This window comes from Hyla sarda, chromosome 4 (assembly GCF_029499605.1).
Source record: "Hyla sarda isolate aHylSar1 chromosome 4, aHylSar1.hap1, whole genome shotgun sequence".
Lineage (NCBI taxonomy): Eukaryota > Metazoa > Chordata > Amphibia > Anura > Hylidae > Hyla > Hyla sarda.
The window spans coordinates 302205226-302228439 of record NC_079192.1 but is presented as its reverse complement, the minus strand read 5'-3'; the positions used below and the strand labels follow the sequence as shown (position 1 = coordinate 302228439).

At 42.0% G+C, this 23214-nt stretch overlaps 1 protein-coding gene across 2 annotated transcripts in view; it reads left to right on the top strand.

Annotated features, from left to right (window-relative positions):
* Positions 1-23214, top strand: part of LOC130367028 (hexokinase-2-like) — a 95059-nt gene that overhangs the window by 47794 nt on the left and 24051 nt on the right. For both annotated transcript variants that reach the window (XM_056569411.1, XM_056569410.1), the window contains exons 4-8: positions 8808-8950; positions 15048-15167; positions 18035-18130; positions 18210-18309; positions 18396-18579. In XM_056569411.1, coding sequence (XP_056425386.1) covers positions 8808-8950; positions 15048-15167; positions 18035-18130; positions 18210-18309; positions 18396-18579 — 643 coding nt within the window. The remainder of the gene's footprint in view (positions 1-8807; positions 8951-15047; positions 15168-18034; positions 18131-18209; positions 18310-18395; positions 18580-23214) is intronic.

Here is a 23214-nt window from a genome sequence, read left to right as displayed (position 1 = left end):
AGCTGCGGCAAATTTTCTGCCGCAGCTCAAACTGCCAGCGAGAAACTACTGTGAACCCCCCGCCCATGCGACTGTACCCTAAAAACACTACACTAACACACAATAAAAAGTAAAAAACACTACGTATAAGCATACCCCTATACAACCCCCCTCCCCAATAAAAATGAAAAACGTCTGGTACGCCACTGTTTCCAAAACGGAGCCTCCAGCGGTTGCAAAACTACAACTCCCAGCATGCGCTGATAGACCGTACATGCTGGGAGTTGTAGTTTTGCAACAGCTGGATGTTCCCTCCCCCCCCCCCAATGTGAAGGTACAGGGTACACTCACATGGGCGGAGGATTACAGTAAGTATCCGGCGGCAAGTTTGAGCTGCGGCAAATTTTCTGCCGCAGCTCAAACTGCCAGCGAGAAACTACTGTGAACCCCCGCCCGTGCGACTGTACCCTAAAAACACTACACTACACTAACACACAATAAAATAAAAAGTAAAAAACACTACATATACACATACCCCTACACAGCCCCCCTCCCCAATAAAAATGAAAAACGTCTGGTACGCCACTGTTTCCAAAACGGAGCCTCCAGCTGTTGCAAGACAACTACTCCCAGTATTGCCAGATAACCACTGACTGTCTAGGCATGCTGGGAGTTTTACAACAGCTGGAGGCACCCTGTTTGGGAATCACTGGCGTAGAATACCCCTATGTCCACCCCTATGCAAGTCCCTAATTTAGGCCTCAAATGCACATGGCGCTCTCACTTTGGAGCCCTGTCGTGTTTCAAGGCAACAGTTTAGGGCCACATATGGGGTATCGCCGTACTCGGGAGAAATTGTGTTACAAATTTTGGGGGTATTTTCTGCTTTTACCCTATTTAAAAATTTTTAATTTTTGGGAAAAGAGGCATTTTAGGTAAAAAAAAATATTTTTTTTTTACATATGCAAAAGTCGTGAAACACCTGTGGGGTATTAAGGTTCACTTAACCCCTTGTTACGTTCCCCAAGGGGTCTAGTTTCCAAAATGGTATGCCATTTGTTTTTTTTTGTTTTTTTGCTGTTCTGGCACCATAGGGGCTTCCTAAATGCGACATGCCCCCAGAGCAAAATTTGCTTTCAAAAAGCCAAATGTGACTCCTTCTCTTCTGAGACCTGTAGTGCGCCAGCAGAGCACTTTTCAGCCCCATATCGGGTGTTTTCTGAATCGGGAGAAATTGAGCTTCAAACTTTGGGGGGTATTTTCTGCTTTAATCCTTTGTAAAAATGTAAATTTTTTGGGAAACCAAGCATTTTAGGGAATTATTTTTTTTTTTTTTTTACATATGCAAAAGTTGTGAAACCCCTGTGGGGTATTAAGGTTCACTTTACCCCTTGTTACGTTCCCCAAGGGGTCTAGTTTCCAAAATGGTATGCCATGTGTTTTTTTTTATTTGCTATCCTGGCACCATAGGGGCTTCCTAAATGCGGCATGCCCCCAGAGCAAAATTTCCTTCAAAAAAGCCAAATGTGACTCCTTCTCTTCTGAGACCTGTAGTGCGCCAGCAGAGCACTTTTAACCCCCATATGGGGTGTTTTCTGAATTGGGAGAAATTGTGCTTCAAATTTTGGGGGGTATTTTCTGCTTTAACCCTTTGTAAAAATGTAAATTTTTTGGGAAACCAAGCATTTTAGGTAAATTTTTTTTTTTTTACCTATGCAAAAGTTGTGAAACCCCTGTGGGGTATTAAGGTTCACTTTACCCCTTGTTACGTTCCCCAAGGGGTCTAGTTTCCAAAATGGTATGCCATGTGGTTTTTTTTGCTGTCCTGGCACCATAGGGGCTTCCTAAATGTGACATGCCCCCCAAAAACCATTTGTCGCTCCTTCCCTTCTGAGCCCTCTACTGCGCCCGCCGAACAATTAACATAGACATATGAGGTATGTCCTTACTCGAGAAAAAATGGGTTTCAAATACAAGTAAAAATTTTCTCCTTTTTACCCCTTGCAAAAATGCAAAAATTGAGTCTACAAAAACATGCGAGTGTAAAAAATGAAGATTGTGAATTTTCTCCTTCACTTTGCTGCTATTCCTGTGAAACACCTAAAGAGTTAAAACGCTGACTGAATGTCATTTTGAATACTTTGGGGGGTGCAGTTTTTATAATGGGGTCTTTTATGGGGTATTTCTAATATGAAGACCCTTCAAATCCACTTCAAACCTGAACTGGTCCCTGAAAAAAAGCGAGTTTCAAAATTTTGTGAAAAATTGGAAAATTGCTGCTGAACTTTGAAGCCCTCTGGTGTCTTCCAAAAGTAAAAACACGTCAATTTTATGATGCAAACATAAAGTAGACATATTGTATATGTGAATTAAAAAAAATATATTTGGAATATCCATTTTCCTTACAAGCAGGGAGCTTCAAAGTTAGAAAAATGCAACATTTTCGAATTTTTCCACAAATTTGGGGATTTTTCACCAAGAAAGGATGCAAGTTACCACAAAATTTTACCACTATGTTAAAGTAGAATATGTCACGAAAAAACAATCTCGGAATCAGATTGATAACTAAAAGTGACAGTGGTCAGAATTGCAAAAAATGGCTGAGTCCTTAAGGTGAAAAAGGGCTCAGTCCTTAAGGGGTTAAAATCCACAAATTTGCTATAGATTTCTGGCAGAGGTATTCAGGGATGTGGCGATTTATTCTCAAAGCTATATTCACACTCTATTGATTTATTTCAACATTGGCCCTGATTTATTATTGTTTTTCCTGACAGATTTTTTACTGGGTTTTGGGCCACAATCTGGTCTGCTCCAGACTTTGCATCCAACAACCCATTGTCCACACCAAAGTCCCTAGTAAACTCAATAAAGGGGTGTGGCTTCAAGATATTTGACCAACTCTACCTATCTACTAATAAATTAACCCAAAATCATGTGAATATGTGGCTGGGAATTCTCACCAGGAAAAGATGGTTGAGTGAACTCATAGAAGCCTTAAACAACATTCCAATAAAAAAAAAAACATTCTTAAGAAATCAGGGCCATGACATGGATTTCCCATAGAAATCAAATATGGAGGGAGATATTTGTCAAAGCTGTCTATGTCCCGCATCAATATAGACCAAACGACAGAGCGGTAGGCTGGTCTTTTTTGCGCCTAATTTATCAAAAGGCGCACGGCTCTTGATAAATTCTGCGCATGGACTTCATGATCTATGCTTTAGACTGTATTTAAACCTGTTCCAACATGGTCTGACATTTCGGCGTACTTTCAGCCGATGCGACTTGTCGCTGAAAAGTCACTTTTGATAAATTCAGCACCAATGCATCTTTCCGTCTAAAATAGACTAGAATGCATCATGTTCTAAAAATCCTCTAGAGCAAAAGTCGCACATATTTAGATTGCAACTTTCTGTGCGACAAATTTAGACAGGAAAAAAACAGTCTAAATCCTTTGATAAATATCCCCCGGAGCATGTAATGGACATTGGACTTCTGCTGTGGGTCCCAAAAATGTTTTTAAAGAAAAATCTGTTGTCTCAACACTGCCTTAGGTGGAGTTGTTATAGCCTGGCAAGTATGGAGTTAAATGAGAACAAGTAATTAAATAGAAGTAGTGAGGAGCTAGTGTGCAGACCAGTGCTTGCTTGTTATGGTGCAGAGGCTTAATGGTAAGTGCGTTCATGAAAGGATGGTATTCATATGTATAAGGGTATGTTCACACTCCGGAATTGCATTAAGAATCCACAGTGGAACTCTGTAAGGAAATGTTACTGCTTAATTTCCTCAGTATGAACATAAGGAGCTCTATGTTTTGTACAATCTTTTCCTACAACATATTTGTCTTTTCTGTGGAACTCCCAGGGTGGTCAAGGGAATGTGTCAAGACATTGTCCGCTTTTAATTCCTCATTTCTTCATCTGCAGTGGTTGTTGGCAAAACTGAACTTCTTTAGAATGGAAATATGAGCAAAGAGCATTCAGTAAATTTATATGTGACTGTCCAAGTAAAAAAAAAAAAAAACTATTGCAAGAGACCTTTTAAACTTTCAATGCAAAAATGTTGGGGTGTTTTTTTTAGTTTATTTATTTTTAAATAAAGTGTTTAACTCTTTAACGAACCCAAGCTACAATGGGCCTTAATAACCAAGCCAGATTTTGGAAACCTGGTAAGTGTAACTTGATTGTTCACTAAGGCTATGTTTCCACTTGTTTTTTTTTTCTGGCAGTTTTTGGAATACTGCCATTGCAGTTTTTGAGCCAAAGTCAGAAGTGGATCAATAAGGGACCTAAATTAACTGCTGCAGGTTAAAGTACCATTGACTAATGGGTTTTTCTGGGTTCAATCCACATTTATGAGGGAAATTCCACCATGGAGATTCCGATGTGTGCAGAGTGTAGTGGAATCCCATTGAAAATAGGAGGCAGCCACAAGCAGAAATTCTGAGCATGATTTAAGAAGTGTGATTAGTCCTTAGTCGCACTAAGTCGCACTAGAGGAGTTGCCACTTCCACAATATACTTCAATACTACTGTTGTTACGCCGAGCGCTCCGGGACCCCGCTCCTCCCCGGAGCGCTCGCAGCGTTTTCCTGTTTGCAGCGCCCCGGTCAGACCCGCTGTCTCTAGCCGGGATGCGATCCGCGATGCGGGACGCGCCCGCTCGCGATTCGCATCCCGGCCCGCTTACCAGACTCGTTCCCCGTCTGTTCTGTCGCGGCGCGCGCGGCCCCGCTCCCTAGGGCGCGCGCGCTGGCTCTTTGCGATTTAAAGGGCCAGTGCGCCACTGATTGGCGCCTGGTTCTAATTAGTGTGTTCACCTGTGCACTTCCCTATATAACCTCACTTCCCCTTCCCTTCCTTGCCGGATCTTGTTGCCATTGTGCCAGTGAAAGCGTTCTTTGTATGTCCCAAGCCAGTGTTCCAGACCTCTTGCCGTTGCCCCTGACTACGATCCTTGCTGCCTGCCCTGACCTTCTGCTACGTCCGACCTTGCTCTTGCCTAATCCCTTGTACCGCGCTTATCTCAGAAGTCAAAGAGGTTGAGCCGTTGCCGGTGGATACGACCTGGTTTCTACCTTCGCTGCAAGACCATCCTGCTTTGCGGCGGGCTCTGGTGAATACCAGTAGCAACTTAGAACCGGTCCGCCGGCACGGTCCACGCCAATCCCTCTCTGACACACAGGATCCACCTCCAGCTTGCCGAATCCTGACAACTGTATTGCAGAGTAATCCATTTTGATGTGTGTAGTCGGAGTTCTAAGATGGAAAGCTTAAAGAGTTACTCTTTTGGAAACCACTTATTCCCTATCCAAAGGATAGGGGAGGAGATGGTGGATCGTGGGGGGTCCCACCAGGCTGGAAGTGGTGGCGTCCCGAACATGAAAGTTTTCAGCTTCCGCGTTCGTGACCTCGTGCCTCACCCCCTCCATTCATGTCTATGGGAGGGGCGTGACGGATAGTACATAGCCATCATGCCTCTTCAGATATACGTGGATGGAGGGGGCGTGGTGGCTTGCATTGCCAGTCATCAGGCACGAAGCGGAGTTCCCTCCATGCTCCGAATGACAGGGGTGCCATGCCGGAGATCTTGTGGGTCCCCAGCGGCAGGATCCCCTGCGATCTAACATCTTATCCCCTATCCTTTGGATAGGGAATAAGAGGTTTCTAGTGGAGTACCCCTTTAAGTGCCCTCACTATGCCCACAACTGGCAATTTAACTGCTCAGTATCTCACAATTGTATCATGGCACAGTGGTAATTTACTGGGCCCACTCCTCCTCTTCTGGTCCCCACTGTAGTCCACTATTTTGTAGTTCCTGTGACAGGATGTGCCCACTCAACCAGTCACTAAGCTAAGAAGGCATTTCATATCTGCATGTCACAGGAAGAGAACCACAGTCCTGGACTCTTAGGCAATGTGGTGGCCCAGTACAGGAGTTGCACCCCTGTAACCTTGCTGTCCTGTGTGGCAGACTCTATTGCAGTGTCCCCTGAGTCCCCCCGTTAATCTGTATATCCTAAATGGTTAACAAGTGCCTCATGTTATGCATGAGAATGCCTTTATAATGTTATATGCCTTTAAATGTTATTACGAAGTCTTGTAACCAGGGAAGGTGTCAGTCCTAGTAAAGTCAGTCAAATCTGAATAAATTAAGCGTGGGGCTGCAGCATTCTTTCCAAGTCCACTACAAGTCCCAGTGATCCCGCAAGTCTCAAGTCACTGGTCACCTCCTTGGGCCTAACTGAGCTGTAAAGATTTTTCCATCTGTCTGCCTCAGCTGCTGCTGTTCTGTAACTTGGCTATGTGGTGTCCCGGTACCGTATTGCATACCGTACCTTGTGTATAAGTCCCCAAAGTCAGAGTTCCTATGTTCAGGTAGGGGCCCCCAGTTGGGACAGCCCCTAGTCGCCTCTCCTTATATTCTAATTCTGTGATGTTTATCTGTACATATTTAATAATAATGTATATCTCTAATATAATGTATAGTATGCTTACCTTGTTAGCGTTGCAGGACCTTTGGTCATGTGACTGGGTTAAATCATCTATGGTATGTTGGAGGACCTTTGGAGATCCTTGGGTCACATGTTACCTATAACACTGTGTAAAGGTGATTGACAGAAGTATGGACCAATCAGCTCTAGTCCTGCCCCTGCCCATATAAGGGAGCTGTAGCCAATTATCGCTCTCTTGGGTTGCTGCTCTCGTGGATGCCGGACTAGCAGGACGGATCTGCGCAACTTTCAAAGACAAGCTAGGCCAGAAGCCTGCCAGCCTCAGTACAAAACGAAATTGTGAGTTCTAAACTAATCCCCGCTAAAGCTAGCATGACTACTGGACCGCAACTAGAACCCCTAAATCCAGTGGAACAGTGCATATCATTTACATTGACGTGGTCTAAGGTGATACAAGGTACTCAACTCCAAGTGCAGTTGTGAGTTGGAGTGGAGGACCTGCACCTATGGATCACAATGTGGTTTTAGTGCTGTGGTTAATGTAAACAATGACATTAGCTAACCCTCAAAACTGATGTAAAATTGAAACATTATCCAGTATATCCTTATATGAAGGACACACTTGAGCCCGCACACCACGCCAAGGTTTCTCAAATGGTGCGGGACCTATCAAATAACCTACCTGGCCAGATAAATAAAACCAGGAACCAAATTACGGCAGCCTTAGGTCCGACTTGCAGATTGCTCCTCCAATGTGGGCTAAGCACACATACAATGGGAGGGAGGAGAAAAGTTACAAGCCCCACCCTGGTTGGTTCATTTATAGCAGGCCTAACACGTGAAACCCTAATGCTACCCAGCAAGATAAAAGGGTTCATTAGTATAAGCCTTAAAGGGGTACGCCGCCACTAGACATCTTATCCCCTATCCAAAGGATAGGGGATAAGATGCCAGATCGCCGCGGTCCTGCTGCTGGGGAGCCCCGGCATCCCCGCTGCGGCACCCCACTATCATTACAGCACAGAGCGAGTTCGCTCTGTGCGTAATGACGTGCGATACAGGGGACGCAGCAGCGTGACGTCATGGCTCCGCCCCTCGTGACATCATGGCCCGTCCCCTTAATGCAAGTCTATGGGAGAGGGCGTGACAACCACCACGCCCCCTCTCATAGACTTGTTTTGAAAGGGGCGGGCCGTGATGTCACGAGGGGCGGAGCCGTGACGTAACGATGCTCCGGCCCCTGTATTGCCCGTCATTACGTGCAGAGCGAACTCGCTCTGTGCTGTAATGATACCAGGGTGCTGCAGCGGGGATCCCGGGGATCCCCAGCAGCGGGACCACGGCGATCTGACATCTTATCCCCTATCCTTTGGATAGGGGATAAGATGTCTAGGGGCGGAATACCCCTTTAAGCAAAGACATGTTGGCTTAGAACCGCGCATATCAGTCTAAGGACTCTAAATTGCTTAAGGTCCCAACCATTGTCAATCCCTACGAGACTTTGCATGTAAGAGACTGTTCCGGTTGTAAAGTTTGCATTAAATCTTCAGTAAAGTTCCGACAAGTTTCTGCAAAACTATCCAGTTGTGGACATTCAATTATTCAATACCTCCCTATCGCTTCGCAAGGGTGGTGGTAGGACAAGCATTACAGGGAAGCCCTCACCCTGGCGTCACGAATAGCAAGGGTTAACAAGCACACTTTAGTAACCGCACAGCTACACTCCCTACACCCAACTCCCCCAGGCTATCACAGCTACAAAGTCATTATTTGCCCCGTGCCTAGCCCAGGATCCAGCTGCCCTACCTCGGGTGGTGCAGAGGTTAACCCTGCCCTGGCGTCACAAATACAAGGGGTTAATGCCATCTGCCCCTAGGGTATTAGCATCTGCCCTCATCACACTCTCACCACAGCAATGTTTACATTCAGCCCAGCAACACATCAAAAAACCCTCCCTTCCCAGAAAACTTTTAAATAACCTGGATCAGCATAATCTCTATTCTATGTTGGGAAGGGTTAAAATGGTTGTCCAGAAATATGCTCTCGTGCAATTTGACTTGACTGTGGCAAGACATTGGGTGTGACAGTTACTGAGGCTGCTTCTCAATGAGCAATAGTTCCATGCTTGATGTCTGATCAGATGGGAGTGTATACCTGGATGTGCATTTTATCAGGTGTTATCTGAGGGTGAAGGCAAACAATCAGTTAGCCATCTCTTAGTTGCACCAGAGTATTTTTTGTGAAGAGTTAAAATGACTGGCAAATTGGTACACACCATCTGTTTGTTCTGTTTTTCATTAATTTTCCGATGGCAGAATTGTAAGTATGAAATGTTAAACATACCATTCTTTTTCTCCCTTTGTTTCCTCTACAGAAAGCGGTGAATTCTTAGTGCTTGACCTTGGAGGGGCCAAATTCCGAATTGTTTGTGTGATATTGGACGGCTCTCGTGGAGCACAGATGGATAATGAAGTATATGACATTCCAGAGGAAATAATGACAGGGACAGGGCAGAAGGTATGTTTAGGCAGAATTCTGGAAGATGTATCTGCTTCTATGGACAATGGTTCATTGCCTCAAGCACATGCAGTAGGCAGCACACAGGTTTATTTCCTTCATTCATGACCCTTCTTTCATTAAAATCTGAAAGGAATTCCCAAAATGTGCTGTCTCCTTATGTTTTTTAATGTTATGACTCATAAACAGGGCAAAGAACTATAAAGGTATATTAAGCTGGAAATATTTACGATTTTAAAGGGGTACTCCAGCCCTAAGACACCTTATCCCCTATCCAAAGGATAGGGAATAAGATGTATGATTGTGGGTGTCCTGCCGCTGTGGCAGCTGCACAGAACGATGTTCGCTCTGTTTCAAAAGGGTCACGACTATGGGGCCGGAGTTTCATGATGTCACAACTCTGCCTCCTTGTGATGTCACTCCCCGCCCCCTCAATGCAAGTCTATAGCAGGGGGCGTGATGGCCATCACACCCCCTCCCATAGACTTGCATTGAGGGGGTGGGGCACCAGGGCCCCGATGTGACTGCTACCCCTGCACCCCCTATAGCAGTGATGGGGAACCTTTTTGAGCCCTTTTTTAACCTTTTAGAACCGTAATGCACGCCAACTTTTTTCCCCTCAAAGTGCCAGCACAGCAATTAAAGCAGAATTCACATTAGGGTTGGCAGTATAGTTCCCCCACATTAGGGTTGGCAGTATAGTTCCCCCACATTAGGGTTGGCAGTATAGTTCCCCCACATTAGGTGCAGTATAGTTCTCCACTTTAGGTGCAGTATAGTTCCCGCATATTAGGTTGGCAGTATAGTTCCCCCATATTGGGTTGGCAGTATAGTTAACGGCACATTAGGGTTGGAAGTATAGTTCCCCCACATTGGGTGTAGTATAGTTCCCCCACATTGGGTGTAGTATAGTTCCCCCACATTGGGGGCAGTATAGTTCCCCCACATTGGGGGCAGTATAGTTCCCCCACATTGGGTGCAGTATAGTTCCCCCACATTGGGTGCAGTATAGTTCCCCTACATTGGGTGCAGTATAGTCCCCCCACATTGGTGTTGGCAGTATGGTCCCGTCCCCCCCCCACATTAGGGTTGGAAGTATAGTTCCCATCAGCGAAAACTAACACTGAAATATAATTTTTATTGGATGTTTTCTTAAAATGTGTAAATAAAAAAAATTAGACTAAAACTACATGGCTGCTCAGTCGCAGGATCTATGGTTGGTGATCCTGTATAACATATCAATGATTCACAAATATGCCACACATTTGCTCCCCAATATAGGATACTTACTAATGAAAAGATCCAGTTAATGTCTCTAAAGGATAGGAGGGATGAAAGTAAGTGAGGGGGGATAGGGAGGGCCTAGGGTGATGTAAGGCCAAATGGTGTGCTGGCCACTACCTATATGACCATAGGGCTAGAACCCTATGCTACCCCTATGCCTAGACGGGTGTGTCTGTCCTAAAAAGGACGGGCCAGCACTGGAACCTACCCCTACGTTCCTGGTGTAGCCCTATAATGATACACAGACAGGGATCAAACTATCTCACTGTTGATAACTGTCTAAATAGGTGCGGGTAGGAGTAGGATAAGAGTGGCCTATTGCCAATAACTGCTACACATATGCTTACATCTAACTGATAGTAAAAAATGAATGCTGGGTCTATGTAATTACCCAATGTTGATATATGATATAGTATAGCAAAAAATGAACATGATAGCCTAGAGATCAAAAAATGATAATAAAGCAATCCACAGAGTATTGATGGTAAGCTATGTTACATATCAAGGGTGTAATAGGTATAATATGACAGAGTATAAATAGTAAATATAATTGCCTGCGGATATAGTATCATGGCAATATGTTAGTAGTCTTATTATACCTTGATAGTACTATGACAATACATCATCAGAAAAGATATCAATGGATCTAAAAGACCATAGCATAGAAATTGTGGCAGTATAAGGTAGAATGAATGTTAACAGAGCAAACTTAACTGGATCCTGCGGCTATATTTAAGGTGAATCATGTTGTCTCAACGCGTTTCATGCCCCAGTCATCAGGAGACGGTAAGGGGCCTGAGTGATGTGATATCGATGTATATGATGGTTGGTCCCGGTAGCTGATGTGTACCAGATATGATGCCGTCATCTAAACAGAACTGATTAGGATTCCTATAGAGGCACATGGGACTCCTTGGTACTCCTCCAGTTTCATTATAGCAAGTTTGTTTTTGTCATTGGTTATATACAGTTTTTTTATGGTTAAAAGGAGAAAAATTTTGCAATGGTTCAGAAATTTTTGTGCAGTCCGTTTAGACTCATTCAAGAATACAACTTGAATGTGTCAACTGTGACTTTTTAAAAATTGTTGCAAATTTTTGTGCTCTCTCACACCAGCCCGGACCACAATTAGCTATTTGCTATTTATGGAGAACGTGCTCCTCTTTGATAAATGTATTGGAAGTACTGTACACTTGACAAACGGCCTGTCAAACTGGTAAAAAGAACTGGATATACACAGATAATGATATATTTCAGCAGTGTTTTTCTCTTGGAAGCAGTGCACAAAGTTGAGAATATTGTGGCAGCCATAGGGAGTTAGACAGACTGTGGTATGGTATGTGACTCGGGGTAGTGAGACATATCACTTTGTGATGCTAGGACACAGTTAACCTACACAGTCCAAAAATAGGACCGCTTCTCCTGCGTTAAGCATAGGATAATAAATACACTGCTGCCAGGTTAGACAAAATTGTCTTTTGCTGAGGCAGGAGTAGATGTTACAATCCTCACACCAGATTAGAGGAGATGCAGAGTAACTCTTGGGAGTCCTGTAGACTTGCTGTGACTTGCCCAACTCTTCCTGGTCAGGGAACACTTGCATAATGTGGAGGTCGCTTGCTTGAAGATTTACTTCAGGCTTCCCTTAAATTACCTCACACTCCTGCTGTCTCTTCTCAACACTGCAGTTCACACTGAGCTCTGCACTCACTAAACTGAAACAAAAACTTTCACTGAACTGAATAACTCCCCCCTCCCCCCCTTACACTATATATGGCCTAGCTTGGGGTGCCTCAAACTGGGCAATCAGGGTCACATGGGTCCTCTGCTATACATGCCTCCTTACAGATATCCTGTATACTTCTTAAAGGTACAGTACAAAACAATATAAAATAACAGACAATGTCTATAATATTAAATCATCACCTGAGAAATAGGACCTAAAGTAATGTTTGCCTGACAGGACATACTTTGGTACTGGGAGACCACAATATCTTAAAGCGTACAGTGCCTGATGAAGCTTATCTGACAGGACACAGAACTGCAGCTCCATACTGTATAATCTTTTTGCACTGATGTACAGGCTGCCTGCTTGTGATTCCTCCTTGTAAAATTCAAATGTGAGGAAACTTTGATTCTCTTTTTAGTTTATTCTGATAAAAACTATTACGTGATGCATTTTTCAATATCGCATAGTATCCAAGGTTAAGTACATGCCACAAGTATCCTATTTGTAGAGCTAGTAGTATCCAATCAGATAACAAAGTAGCCATGACATAATGTATACACGCACAAGTTAAATATATATTCAGCCAACCCACTAGGATGAGATATATACTTTTAATAAACCATATTTGTATATTTATGGATAGCAGACACAGGATCACTTATGATAAACATGCCCACATATATAAAGGACCCACTTCAATCATGATGGACACACCCATCATTTGAGCATAAGTTGTTCCAGAGAAAGCCAGGATGGACACGAACTAACGAGGGTCTCCAAGGATGTCCTGTACAACGAGGATGACAGCAAGAGGATGCGAACACAAACCACCATCTTAAAAGGATATTTCAAGATGGCTCCAGCACACAGAAATCCGAGCTGGTGAGACAAGATTTATGGACATGCCTACATAACCCTCTTACATTATTTACTTATGCTAAGGACTGCCTTTACATGAAGATTTCTTGTTGTCTGCCATGATGTCAAGAAGAGTACAATACAATAAAAGTATCTTTTTTTTTTTTTATACAAAAAGAACTCTCTTTCTCCATGGTCAGGCCAGGATATATTTTAGCGTTCCGGTTATATTTAACATATACATGTCTCTGGATCATACTTATGCCAAAAAGTGTCTCCCAAGTAGAATTCCCTATGGTCAGGGCTTTTTTGGCAACCTGCTAAGGAGAAGATAAAGTAGAGCTCCTGGATGCATCTTTTTACCTGCCCAGAATGCATTAAAAAACAAACACAAAAAACCTAAAAGAAAAACTGGAATTGCCTCCCGCCAGTGACTCCGGTTTCTCCACTCCTGGCCTCTGTCTTTTTTTCTACTTATTGTGGTTGACTTGACACTCTGCTGCTTAGCCTATCATCAGGTGGGGCAGTACATAGCTGTGGCTGGCGATTAGCTAAGCCATAGTGTGACGAGTGGACCACAAGTGGCAGGAACGAAGGGCATCAGTGGAATAACGGAGTCACCTGAGAAGAAACAGCTGGTAAGTCCAGCTTTTATTTTATTTTTTTTTCTTCTGCTTTACCTGCCCAGAATGCCAGCATTATTTAAAACCAACCGGAAACTTAATGGACCCCATGGGTCTTTAGTTTGTGGGCTCTGTATTTATATATTTGTTTTATTTCTTCTTTTATTTGGATGTAGCAGATGAATGAAAAATCAAGAGTCTCTTTGCAGATGTGAACGTATCCATATTGGAAAGTTGAAGCATGTCTTGTGACGAAGCGTTCAAAATTCTTTTGATATTTTTCCTGGAGAAATTCTTAGTTGCTTTTTCCTAGTATGTCTTTCAAATACGGCAACAGTTGCTGACTAAGTAGTGATTAGGCAAAGAGGTTGTTTTTTTTATTTATTTTATTGGTTTCCTCAAGCTAGCAGTATATAAAATCTGTCTCAGCATGAAAATAAGACTAATATGCTGGCATGTTAAACCTCAATTACTAGTGTTAACCTTGATGACAGAAATGCCATTTATATATCAAGGGTTTTTATTTTCTTTTGCAGTAATTTGAGTAAGTAGCTGACACTTGAAATAACTTAAAATTTCACAACTCTTGGGTTAATGTAATGTTGAAACACCAACGACCGAGTTTAGTAATTGCACATGCAAACATTTGCAAACTAATTTTGTAATTTTGTAAACTTGTGATTTGCTTGTAGAGTAAAATCTTGTGGTTCTACAAAAAAGTTCTGTATAGAAGGGCTGCCATAGCTCGTAGTTTTCCTTATAAAAATAAACACTAAAAGGGATACTCCATCCCTAAACATCTTTAGCCTGTCTGTCTCTAAGACTTTTAAAGAGGAAAAAATTACAGATATAGATGCCAACTAAGTGCCGTTACCAGTGTTACAGTGGAATGACAGGTATAGACGGTGAGGATGATCTGTATCAACTCTGTATCAATGTTGCAGGGCAGGCCCAACACTAGTGGAAAAAAATGCTGATGTGGCGCCATGGGATTTCTTCGGTATCAATGAGATTCAATCGAGGTCAAAGCGGTATATTCCAAATAAATCATTTTGTCAGGTTGACCTGACGAAGCAAGGTTATCCTCGCGAAACACGTTGTCTGTATTTACAAAATAAATATGTTATTTGCAATACACCACTTTGGCCTGGATTGAATCCCATCGACACCGAAGAAATCCTGCAGGATTCTGCAGCTCTGTGCACATGGTGGAATTACCATTTTCCGTGAAAATTCCATTTTCCGTGTCCGCACAAAGAATGACAAGTGTCTGCACAGAATGCATAGCCATCTGAGACTTCCTGTGCTGCCCTAGGGGTGGCATATTATGCCAGTGCCCACACTCCCTTGAATGTCCGCACAGGGACTTTACCCTGTGGCTTTACCTCGGGATAATCCTATGAAGATTTTTTTTATTTTTAAATATCTACTTGTCCTAATTAAAGGGGAGCTGGAAAAAATTAGGGATCTCTAGTAAAATATCTGTATATCTGTAATAATATGTATATCAACTCGGGCAGTGCTCAACAATAATTGAAATTTAAAAAATGAAATGTGAAGGTACTCTTTTTAATTACATTTTTTTTTCCTATTGTCCCTACAGCTATTTGATCATGTGGCCGAATGTCTTGGCCGTTTCCTTGAACAGCGAAACCTGAAGCACAAAATTTTCCCCCTTGGATTTACATTTTCCTTCCCTTGTCTGCAGAGTCAGTTAGACAAGGTATGACTGTATTCTGTGTGAAGTTACATCCTCGTATGTGTCTCACATAGAAATGTAGAAATCATAGCTCTATTAGAAAGCTTTAAGGCTTACAAAAACGTTCACCAGTATTAGCAGGTGCTAAGCTCCAGATATTAATGACACATAGAGAGGCCTTTAAAGGGGTACTCTGGTGGAAAACTTTTTTTTTTTTTTAAATGGATAACTAATAAGTACTGGAATCTTAATCATTCCAGTACTTATTAGCTACTGAATACTACAGAGGAAGTCCTTTTCTTTTTGGAACACACAGCTCTCTGCTAAAATCATGAGCACAGTGCTCTCTGCTGACATCTCTGTCCATTTTGGGAACTGTCCAGAGCAGCATATGTTTGGTATGGGGATTTTCGCCTACTCTGGACAGTTCTTAAAATGGACAGATGTCAGCAGAAAGCACTGTGCTTGTGATGTCAGTAGAGAGCTCTTTGTTCCAAAAAGAAAATAATTTCCTCTGTAGTATTCAGCAGCTAATAAGTACTGGAAGGATTAAGATTTTTTTAATAGACGTAATTTACAAATCTGTAAAACTTTCTGGCACCAGCTGATTTAAAAAAAAAAAAAAAGAGGTACCTAAAGAGGTACTCTGGCTTTATTCATCTTATCCCCACCCAAAGGATAGGGGATAAGATGTGTGATCACAGTGGTCACACCACTGGGGATCCCCGCGATCTTGGTGCAGCCTCTGGCATTCTGTGCTAGGCGCTGGCTTCGAGACTGGGACATGACGTCATGCCGCCTCCATTAACCCCTTCCCGCTATAGGACGTATGCATACGTCCAATAATCTGACATGTTCGCGCATTTGGACGTATGCCTACATCCTAGCGATCTCCGGCACTGCCGCGGGCAGTGCACGAGATAGGCGACGGAACCTGGCTGTCAATCACAGCCGGAGTCTCGCTACAGCTGTCGGAGCCGCAATTGCGCTGGACCCGGCAGCATTAACCCCATAGATGCCGTCATCAATCCTGATCACGGCATCTATGGTGTGACAGGGGGAACGCTCTCCCCCTGTTCTCCAACGGCGGCACCGCGATACGATCGCGGGTCACGGTTGCTTGCTATGTCAGCGGGAGATCAGATCATGACCTCCTGTATGCCTGCCACGGAAGCTTGTGAGATCAAGCCAGAGGCTGGATCGCACAGGCTGTAGTGTGTGCAGCTCATCAGGTTATACTGTGCTGCAGTACAAATGTATTGCAGCATAGTATAACCTGTAAAAAAGAAAATAAAAAGTTCTTCAATAAAAGTATGAAGTGTAAGAAAAAAAAAAAAGCCCCCTTCCCAATAAAAGCCCTTTTATGATCACCAAAAAAGATCAAAAACACAAAACATACACATAATAGGTATTGCCATGTCCGTTATGATGTGTACTATAAAACTATAATGTAAAGTATCCCCCACGGTAAATGCCGTAAAAAAAAATCAAAAAAGCGCAAAATTTGCCAATTTTGGGACAAATGGCAGGCAGAATAGAAAAGATAAAAAGGTAGCATGTAGCAAACAAAATGATACCAATAAAAAGTACAGTTCATCCTGCAAAACCTAAGCCCTTACTCAATGGCGTCGGACGAAAAATAAAAAAATTACGGCTGTTGGAAAATGAATGGCAGAAAATGAATTTTGCTCAGAAAAGGCAAAACATAGAAAGCGATATAAATGGGTATCGCCAGAATCGTACTGACCCACAGAATAAATATAACATCACTTTTACCACACAGTGTAAATCCATTAAAAAAAATTTTAAAAACGCCAGAAATTTTCCAGTTTTTCACAATATTTTGCGGTTTTTCACAAAAAATGCTGCATGTGTCAACAAAAATTTACCACTTTCATAAAGTACAATATGTCACGAAAAAACTCTCAGAATCGCTCTGCTCAGAAAAAGCATTCTAAAGTTATTACCATTTAAAGAGATACATGTCAAATAAGAAAAAAGAGCCTTGTCATAAAGGTAAAAAAGGGGTTAATGTTTATGGGAGGGGGCACGCCGGCTATCACGCCCCCTCCCATAAACATTAATTAAGGGGGTGTGGTGAGACATCACTAGGGGGTGTGGCCGTGACGTCACGTCACCGTCTCGGAGGCAGCGCCCAACACAGAACGCTGGGGCTGCACAGAGATCGTGGGGGTCCCCAGCGGTGGGACCCCAGTGATCATTCATCTTATTCCCTATGCTTTGGATAGGGAATAAGATGTATAAAGCCAGAATACCCCTTTAAAGGGGTGCTCTGGCCCGAATACATCTTATCCCCTATCCAAAGGATAGGGGAAAAGATGTATGATTGCAGGGGTCCCGCCGCTGTGGACCCCCGCAATCTACCATCCTGCATCCACCTTTGTGAGCTCTCCGCAGCGACCACGGGGCCAGAGTATCGTGCCGTCACGCCTCTGACCCGTGTGACATCACATCCGCCCCCTCAATTCAAGTTTATGGTAGGCGGCGTAACGGCTGGGACCCCCAAAATGGAAAAGGACAATAAAATGTCACATGGGAAGAGTTGTTATGGTTCATCCTATTACATGACATTTGATCCAACAGCAATTATGCAATTACATTTATTCTAACAATTGTTTCTTCATCTAGTTATTATTAGATAATTGTTGTGGTGCCCCCTGGTGTGTTTTTAAAAATTTTTTTTAACTGCCCCTGAATGTATCAAGTGCCCAGTAACTGCCCTCCGCCACCTGAATTGTACACGGGTGGCATGTGATTCCCAATTTTGTGCAGGCCAGCCAGAGAGTTGATAGGAATAATACATTTACTGGAATTTGTTGCTTAATATAAAAAAATATATTTTATTAGGCTTCCTTTCCTTACTTTTCCAGAGTGTTCTCATTTCTTGGACCAAAGGATTTTGCTGTTCTGGTGTGGAAGGACAGGATGTGGTTCAACTGTTAAAAGATGCCATTCACAAGCGGGGGGTAAGTGGAATTCATGTAACTTTTTCTAGTAGGGTCTGACTGGTTCTAGATGATAAATCAATCATCCACTGATTTTCAGGAATATAAAGTTGATGTTATTGCCATTGTCAATGATACAGTTGGGACAATGATGAGTTGTGGCTACAAAGATCATAGCTGTGAAGTTGGCTTTATTGTTGGTAAGTTCCCTGGGGAATACTTGGAGTCTTTTTTTTTAGAAAGCAATAAATCAATAGCTCACATTCTATTGCTGCTTTTTACTTAGGCACTGGTACTAATGTCTGCTACATGGAGGAGATGGGCAATGTAGAAGCTGTTGAAGGAGATGAAGGTAAAATGTGCATTAATGTGGAATGGGGAGGATTAGGTGATGACGGAGAAATAAAAGACATTGAAACAGAGTACGACCAGCAAGTAGACCAGTCATCCCACACACCTGGAAAGCAAAGGTAGGTGACGATCCCAGAACATTCTAATTGAGTAACAAAGTTCTTGCCCATGTTTGTCATATATATTTAAATTTAAAGTTCAGAAATCTAGTTTAAATGACTGCTGCTCAAATAGCTTCCATGCGATGATTGTCAAAAAAAGAAACATTCTCAGTTCTATAGTGAAGCCATTGAAGGAGGAAGTAGCTTCACAATCTACTTTTCCTAAAACTCAAGGTAGATCTTTTTTTTTTTTTTTTTAGAGCACAAATATAAAAGCTTTATTGCATGTGGTGACTGACACAAAGATTGATCTGACTCAATTCCACGAGGAGGCTTTTGCTTATGTAGAAATCCTCCTTGCTAGGAATGGATGCCATTCATGGCATTAATGGATGCATGGTATTAATGCCAGCCATTCCCTTGGTGAGACCAAACTCTGGGTCCAAAGTACTTTCCCTTCCTCAAAGGTCAAGCGGATAAGTTTAGTTGGAAGTGGCTTTAAAGCTTATAACATAGACTGCAGATAAGAAGAATTTGGCAATCTAGTCTGCCCAATAGTTCTGAATACTATGAATATTCCTTGTCCCGATCTTATATGAAGGATAGCCTTATGCCTAATTCATGCATGCTTAGCGTATTCCCGGTTTATACATCTTATCCCCTATCCAATGGATAGGGGTAAGATGTATGATCGCTGCGGTCCCACCGCTGGGGACCCCCGCGATCTCTGTGCAGTCCCCGCCTCTGAGACAGGGACTTGACTTCACCATCATGCCCCCTATTAACGTTACACCATGCTCCCTCCATTAATGTCTCTGAAACGTCGCCAGAAATTTTCCAGTTTTTCACAATATTTTGAAGTTTTTCACAAAAAATGCTTCATGTGTCAACAAAAATGCACCAGTTATATAAAGTACAATATGTCACGAAAAGACATCTCGGAATCGCTCTGCTCAGAAAAAGCGTTCTAAAGTTATTACCATTTAAAGAGATACATGTCAAATAAAAAAAAAAAAGAGCCTGGTAATAGAGGTAAAAAATGGGTCGGTCCTTAAGGGGTTAAATCTTCTGAAATAATTACTCCTAAATCCTTCTCCTCAGATACTGAGGTTAGGACTGTTTCACATTTTCTATATTCTGCCCTTGGGTTTTTACGTTCCAGGTGCATTATCTTATCTTATCTTATCCACATTAAATTTTAGTTGTTATCAAGATCAATATCATTTGAATTGATTCACAAATAACCCATAGAATGTGCATACCAAAATTAACATGTTATGTAATAAAGTATGGGCCCAGAATTCTTTTCTTTCATGGTCCAAGGATCTCTAGTCCAATATTGCTGATTCTGACAATGTCTTAGAAGACGTGCTAAATGACACCTACAAAGTATTAATACGTAAAATGTGAAATAATGTTGTATACTTATAAAGGCATTCTGACTTGAGAGAGAAGCCAGATATTTTTGCTATCTCTGTTTTTAGAAACCCAGTCAGTTCAACCAAATGCCTTTCATACAGTGCAAACTGCAAGGGGCTTACAACATTACAAAACTTGGATCTTCAAATGTGAAGAATAATACGCTGGAAAGTCTTTGAACATCTAAGAGCTAATTATACTCCTGCCTGGTATTTTCTACCTTTTCTATATGATGTTGATCTCCAATTAACTGAAGCAAAGTGATCTAAGTACTGTAAAACTTCGCTGTCTGCAGACTTTACTAATATGGAACATCTCAGTGTTAACCTCAAAAGAAAATGTAATTATGCAAGTGGTTAGACCGAGAAACAAAGCACCGGACAGAGTCATTCCTTTAATGAATTAAAGCAAGGGTTTCCGTCTTTTCTAAGTAATGCTTTTAGCAAGTGTGAAAGAAAAAAAAAACTTTCCTGAAAAATCATCCTTTCTAATTCATTATAACGAAGGCGCTCAAATAACTAAGGTGTAGAGAGCCAATTTGGTGAAACTTTGTAAGATTATGCCACTCATTTGTTACAGGTTTGTCTATGGTCTTCACAAAGTTTTAATGTTTTTCAGAAGTATAATTTTATCTAATTGTTTTTACATATTCCCGGCATTCCAGTAAAAACACATTGTTAATTTAGACTAGAACTGTACCCAGTGAGAGTAAGCTTGATAACCTGTTTAACCCCTTAAGGACCCAGCCATTTTACACCTCAGGACCCGGCCATTTTTTGCACATCTGACCACTGTCACTTTAAACATTAATAACTCTGGAATGCTTTTAGTTATCATTCTGATTCCGAGATTGTTTTTTCGTGACATATTCTACTTTAACTTAGAGGTAAAATTTTTTGGTAACTTGCATACTTTCTTGGTGAAAAATCCCAAAATTTGATGAAAAATTTGAAAATTTAGCATTTTTCTAACTTTGAAGCTCTCTGCTTGTAAGGAAAATGGATATTCCAAATATTATTTTTTTTTTATTCACATATACAATATGTCTACTTTATGGTTGCATCATAAAATTTACGTGTTTTTACTTTTGGAAGACACCAGAGGGCTTCAAAGTTCAGCAGCAATTTTCCAATTTTTCACAAAATTTCCAAAGTCACAATTTTTCAGGGACCAATTCAAGTTTGAAGTGGATTTGAAGGGTCTTCATCTTAGAAATGCCCCACAAATGACCCCATTATAAAAACTACACCCACCAAAGTATTCAAAATGACATTCAGTCAGCATTTTAACCCTTTAGGTGTTTCACAGGAATAGCAGCAAAGTGAAGGAGAAAATTCACAATCTTCATTTTTTACACTCGCATGTTCTTGTAGACCCAATTTTTGAATTTTTACAAGGGGTAAAAGGAGAAAATGTATACTTATATTTGTAGCCCAATTTCTCTTGAGTAAGCACATACATCATATGTCCATGAAAAGTGTTCGGCGGGCGCAGTAGAGGGCTCAGAAGCGAAGGAGCGACAAGGGGATTTTGGAGAGTACGTTTTTCTGAAATGGTTTTTGTGGGGCATATTGCATTTAGGAAGCCCCTATGGTGCCAGAATAACAAAATAACCCCACATGCCATACCATTTTGGAAACTTGACCCCTTAAGGTACGTAACAAGGAATTGAGTGAGCCTTAATACCCCACAGGGGTTTCACGACTTTTCCATATGTAAATTTTTTATTTATTTTTTTCACTAAAATGTGTGTTTCCCCCCAAATTTCACATTTTTGCAAGGGTTAATAGCAGTAAATACCCCACAAAATTTGTAACCCCATCTCTTCTGAGTATGGAGGTACCCCATAAGTTCCCCTTAAGTGCACTACGTGCGAACTACAATGCTCAGAAGAGAAGGAGTAATATTTGGCTTTTTGAGAGCAAATTTTGCTAGGGGGGCATGTCGCATTTAGGAAGCCCCTATGGTGCCAGAACAACAAAATAACCCCACATGGCATACCATTTTGGAAACTAGACCCCTTGAGGAACGTAACAAGGAATTAAGTGAGCCTTAATACCCCACAGGGGTTTCACGACTTTTCCATATGTAAAATATTTTTTTTTTTTTCACTAAAATGTGTGTTTCCCCCCAAATTTCACATTTTTGCAAGGGTTAATAGCAGAAAATACCCCCCAAAATTTGTAACCCCATCTCTTCTGAGTATGGAGGTACCCCATAAGTTCCCCTTAAGTGCACTACGGGTGAACTACAATGTTCAGAAGAGAAGGAGTAATATTTGGCTTTTTGAGAGCAAATTTTGCTAGGGGGGCATGTCGCATTTAGGAAGCCCCTATGGTGCCAGAACAACAAAATAACCCCACATGGCATACCATTTTGGAAACTAGACCCCTTGAGGAACTTAACAAGGAATTAAGTGAGCCTTAATACCCCACAGGGGTTTCACGACTTTTCCATATGTAAATTTTTTTAATTTTTTTTTCACTAAAATGTGTGTTTTCCCCCAAATTTCACATTTTTGCAAGGGTTAATAGCAGAAAATACCCCCCAAAATTTGTAACCCCATCTCTTCTGAGTATGGAGGTACCCCATAAGTGGACGTCAAGTGCACTGCAGGAGTGCCACAATGCTCAGAAGAGGAGTCACATTTGCAAACTTTGCTGAAATGGGGGGAGGACATGTCGCATTTGGGAAGCCCCTATGGTGCCAGGACACCAAAAAAAAACACATGGCATCACATTTTGGAAACTAGACTCCTTGAGGAACGTAACTAGGGGTAAAGTAAGCCTTAATACCCCACAGGGGTTTCACGACTTTTGCATATGTAAAATAAAAAAATAAAAATTTCACAAAAATGTGGGTTTTCCCCCAAATTTTACATTTTTACAAGGGTTAATAGCAGAAAAGACACCCCAAAATTTGTAATTACATTTCTTTGGAATAAGGACATACCTTTATTTTTTATGATTTTTGCTCCGCGGGTGCACACCAGGTCTTGGAGTGGGAAGTCAGTCAGGGGCCTTGAGCTTATTATAGCAGCCAGGATGTGGGATCCCCCCTCAAGGAGCATTAATAGGGGGGAGCACTGAGCCCTAAAATAGGGGAACACTATGGGGGACAACGGGCCGTAACTGGGGTAGACAGGTGGGGTACAGAGGCCCGTAATATGGGGTACAGTGGGCCAGAAAACTATAAATCATAAAATAATAAAACGGGATATGTTCCCAGAATGAT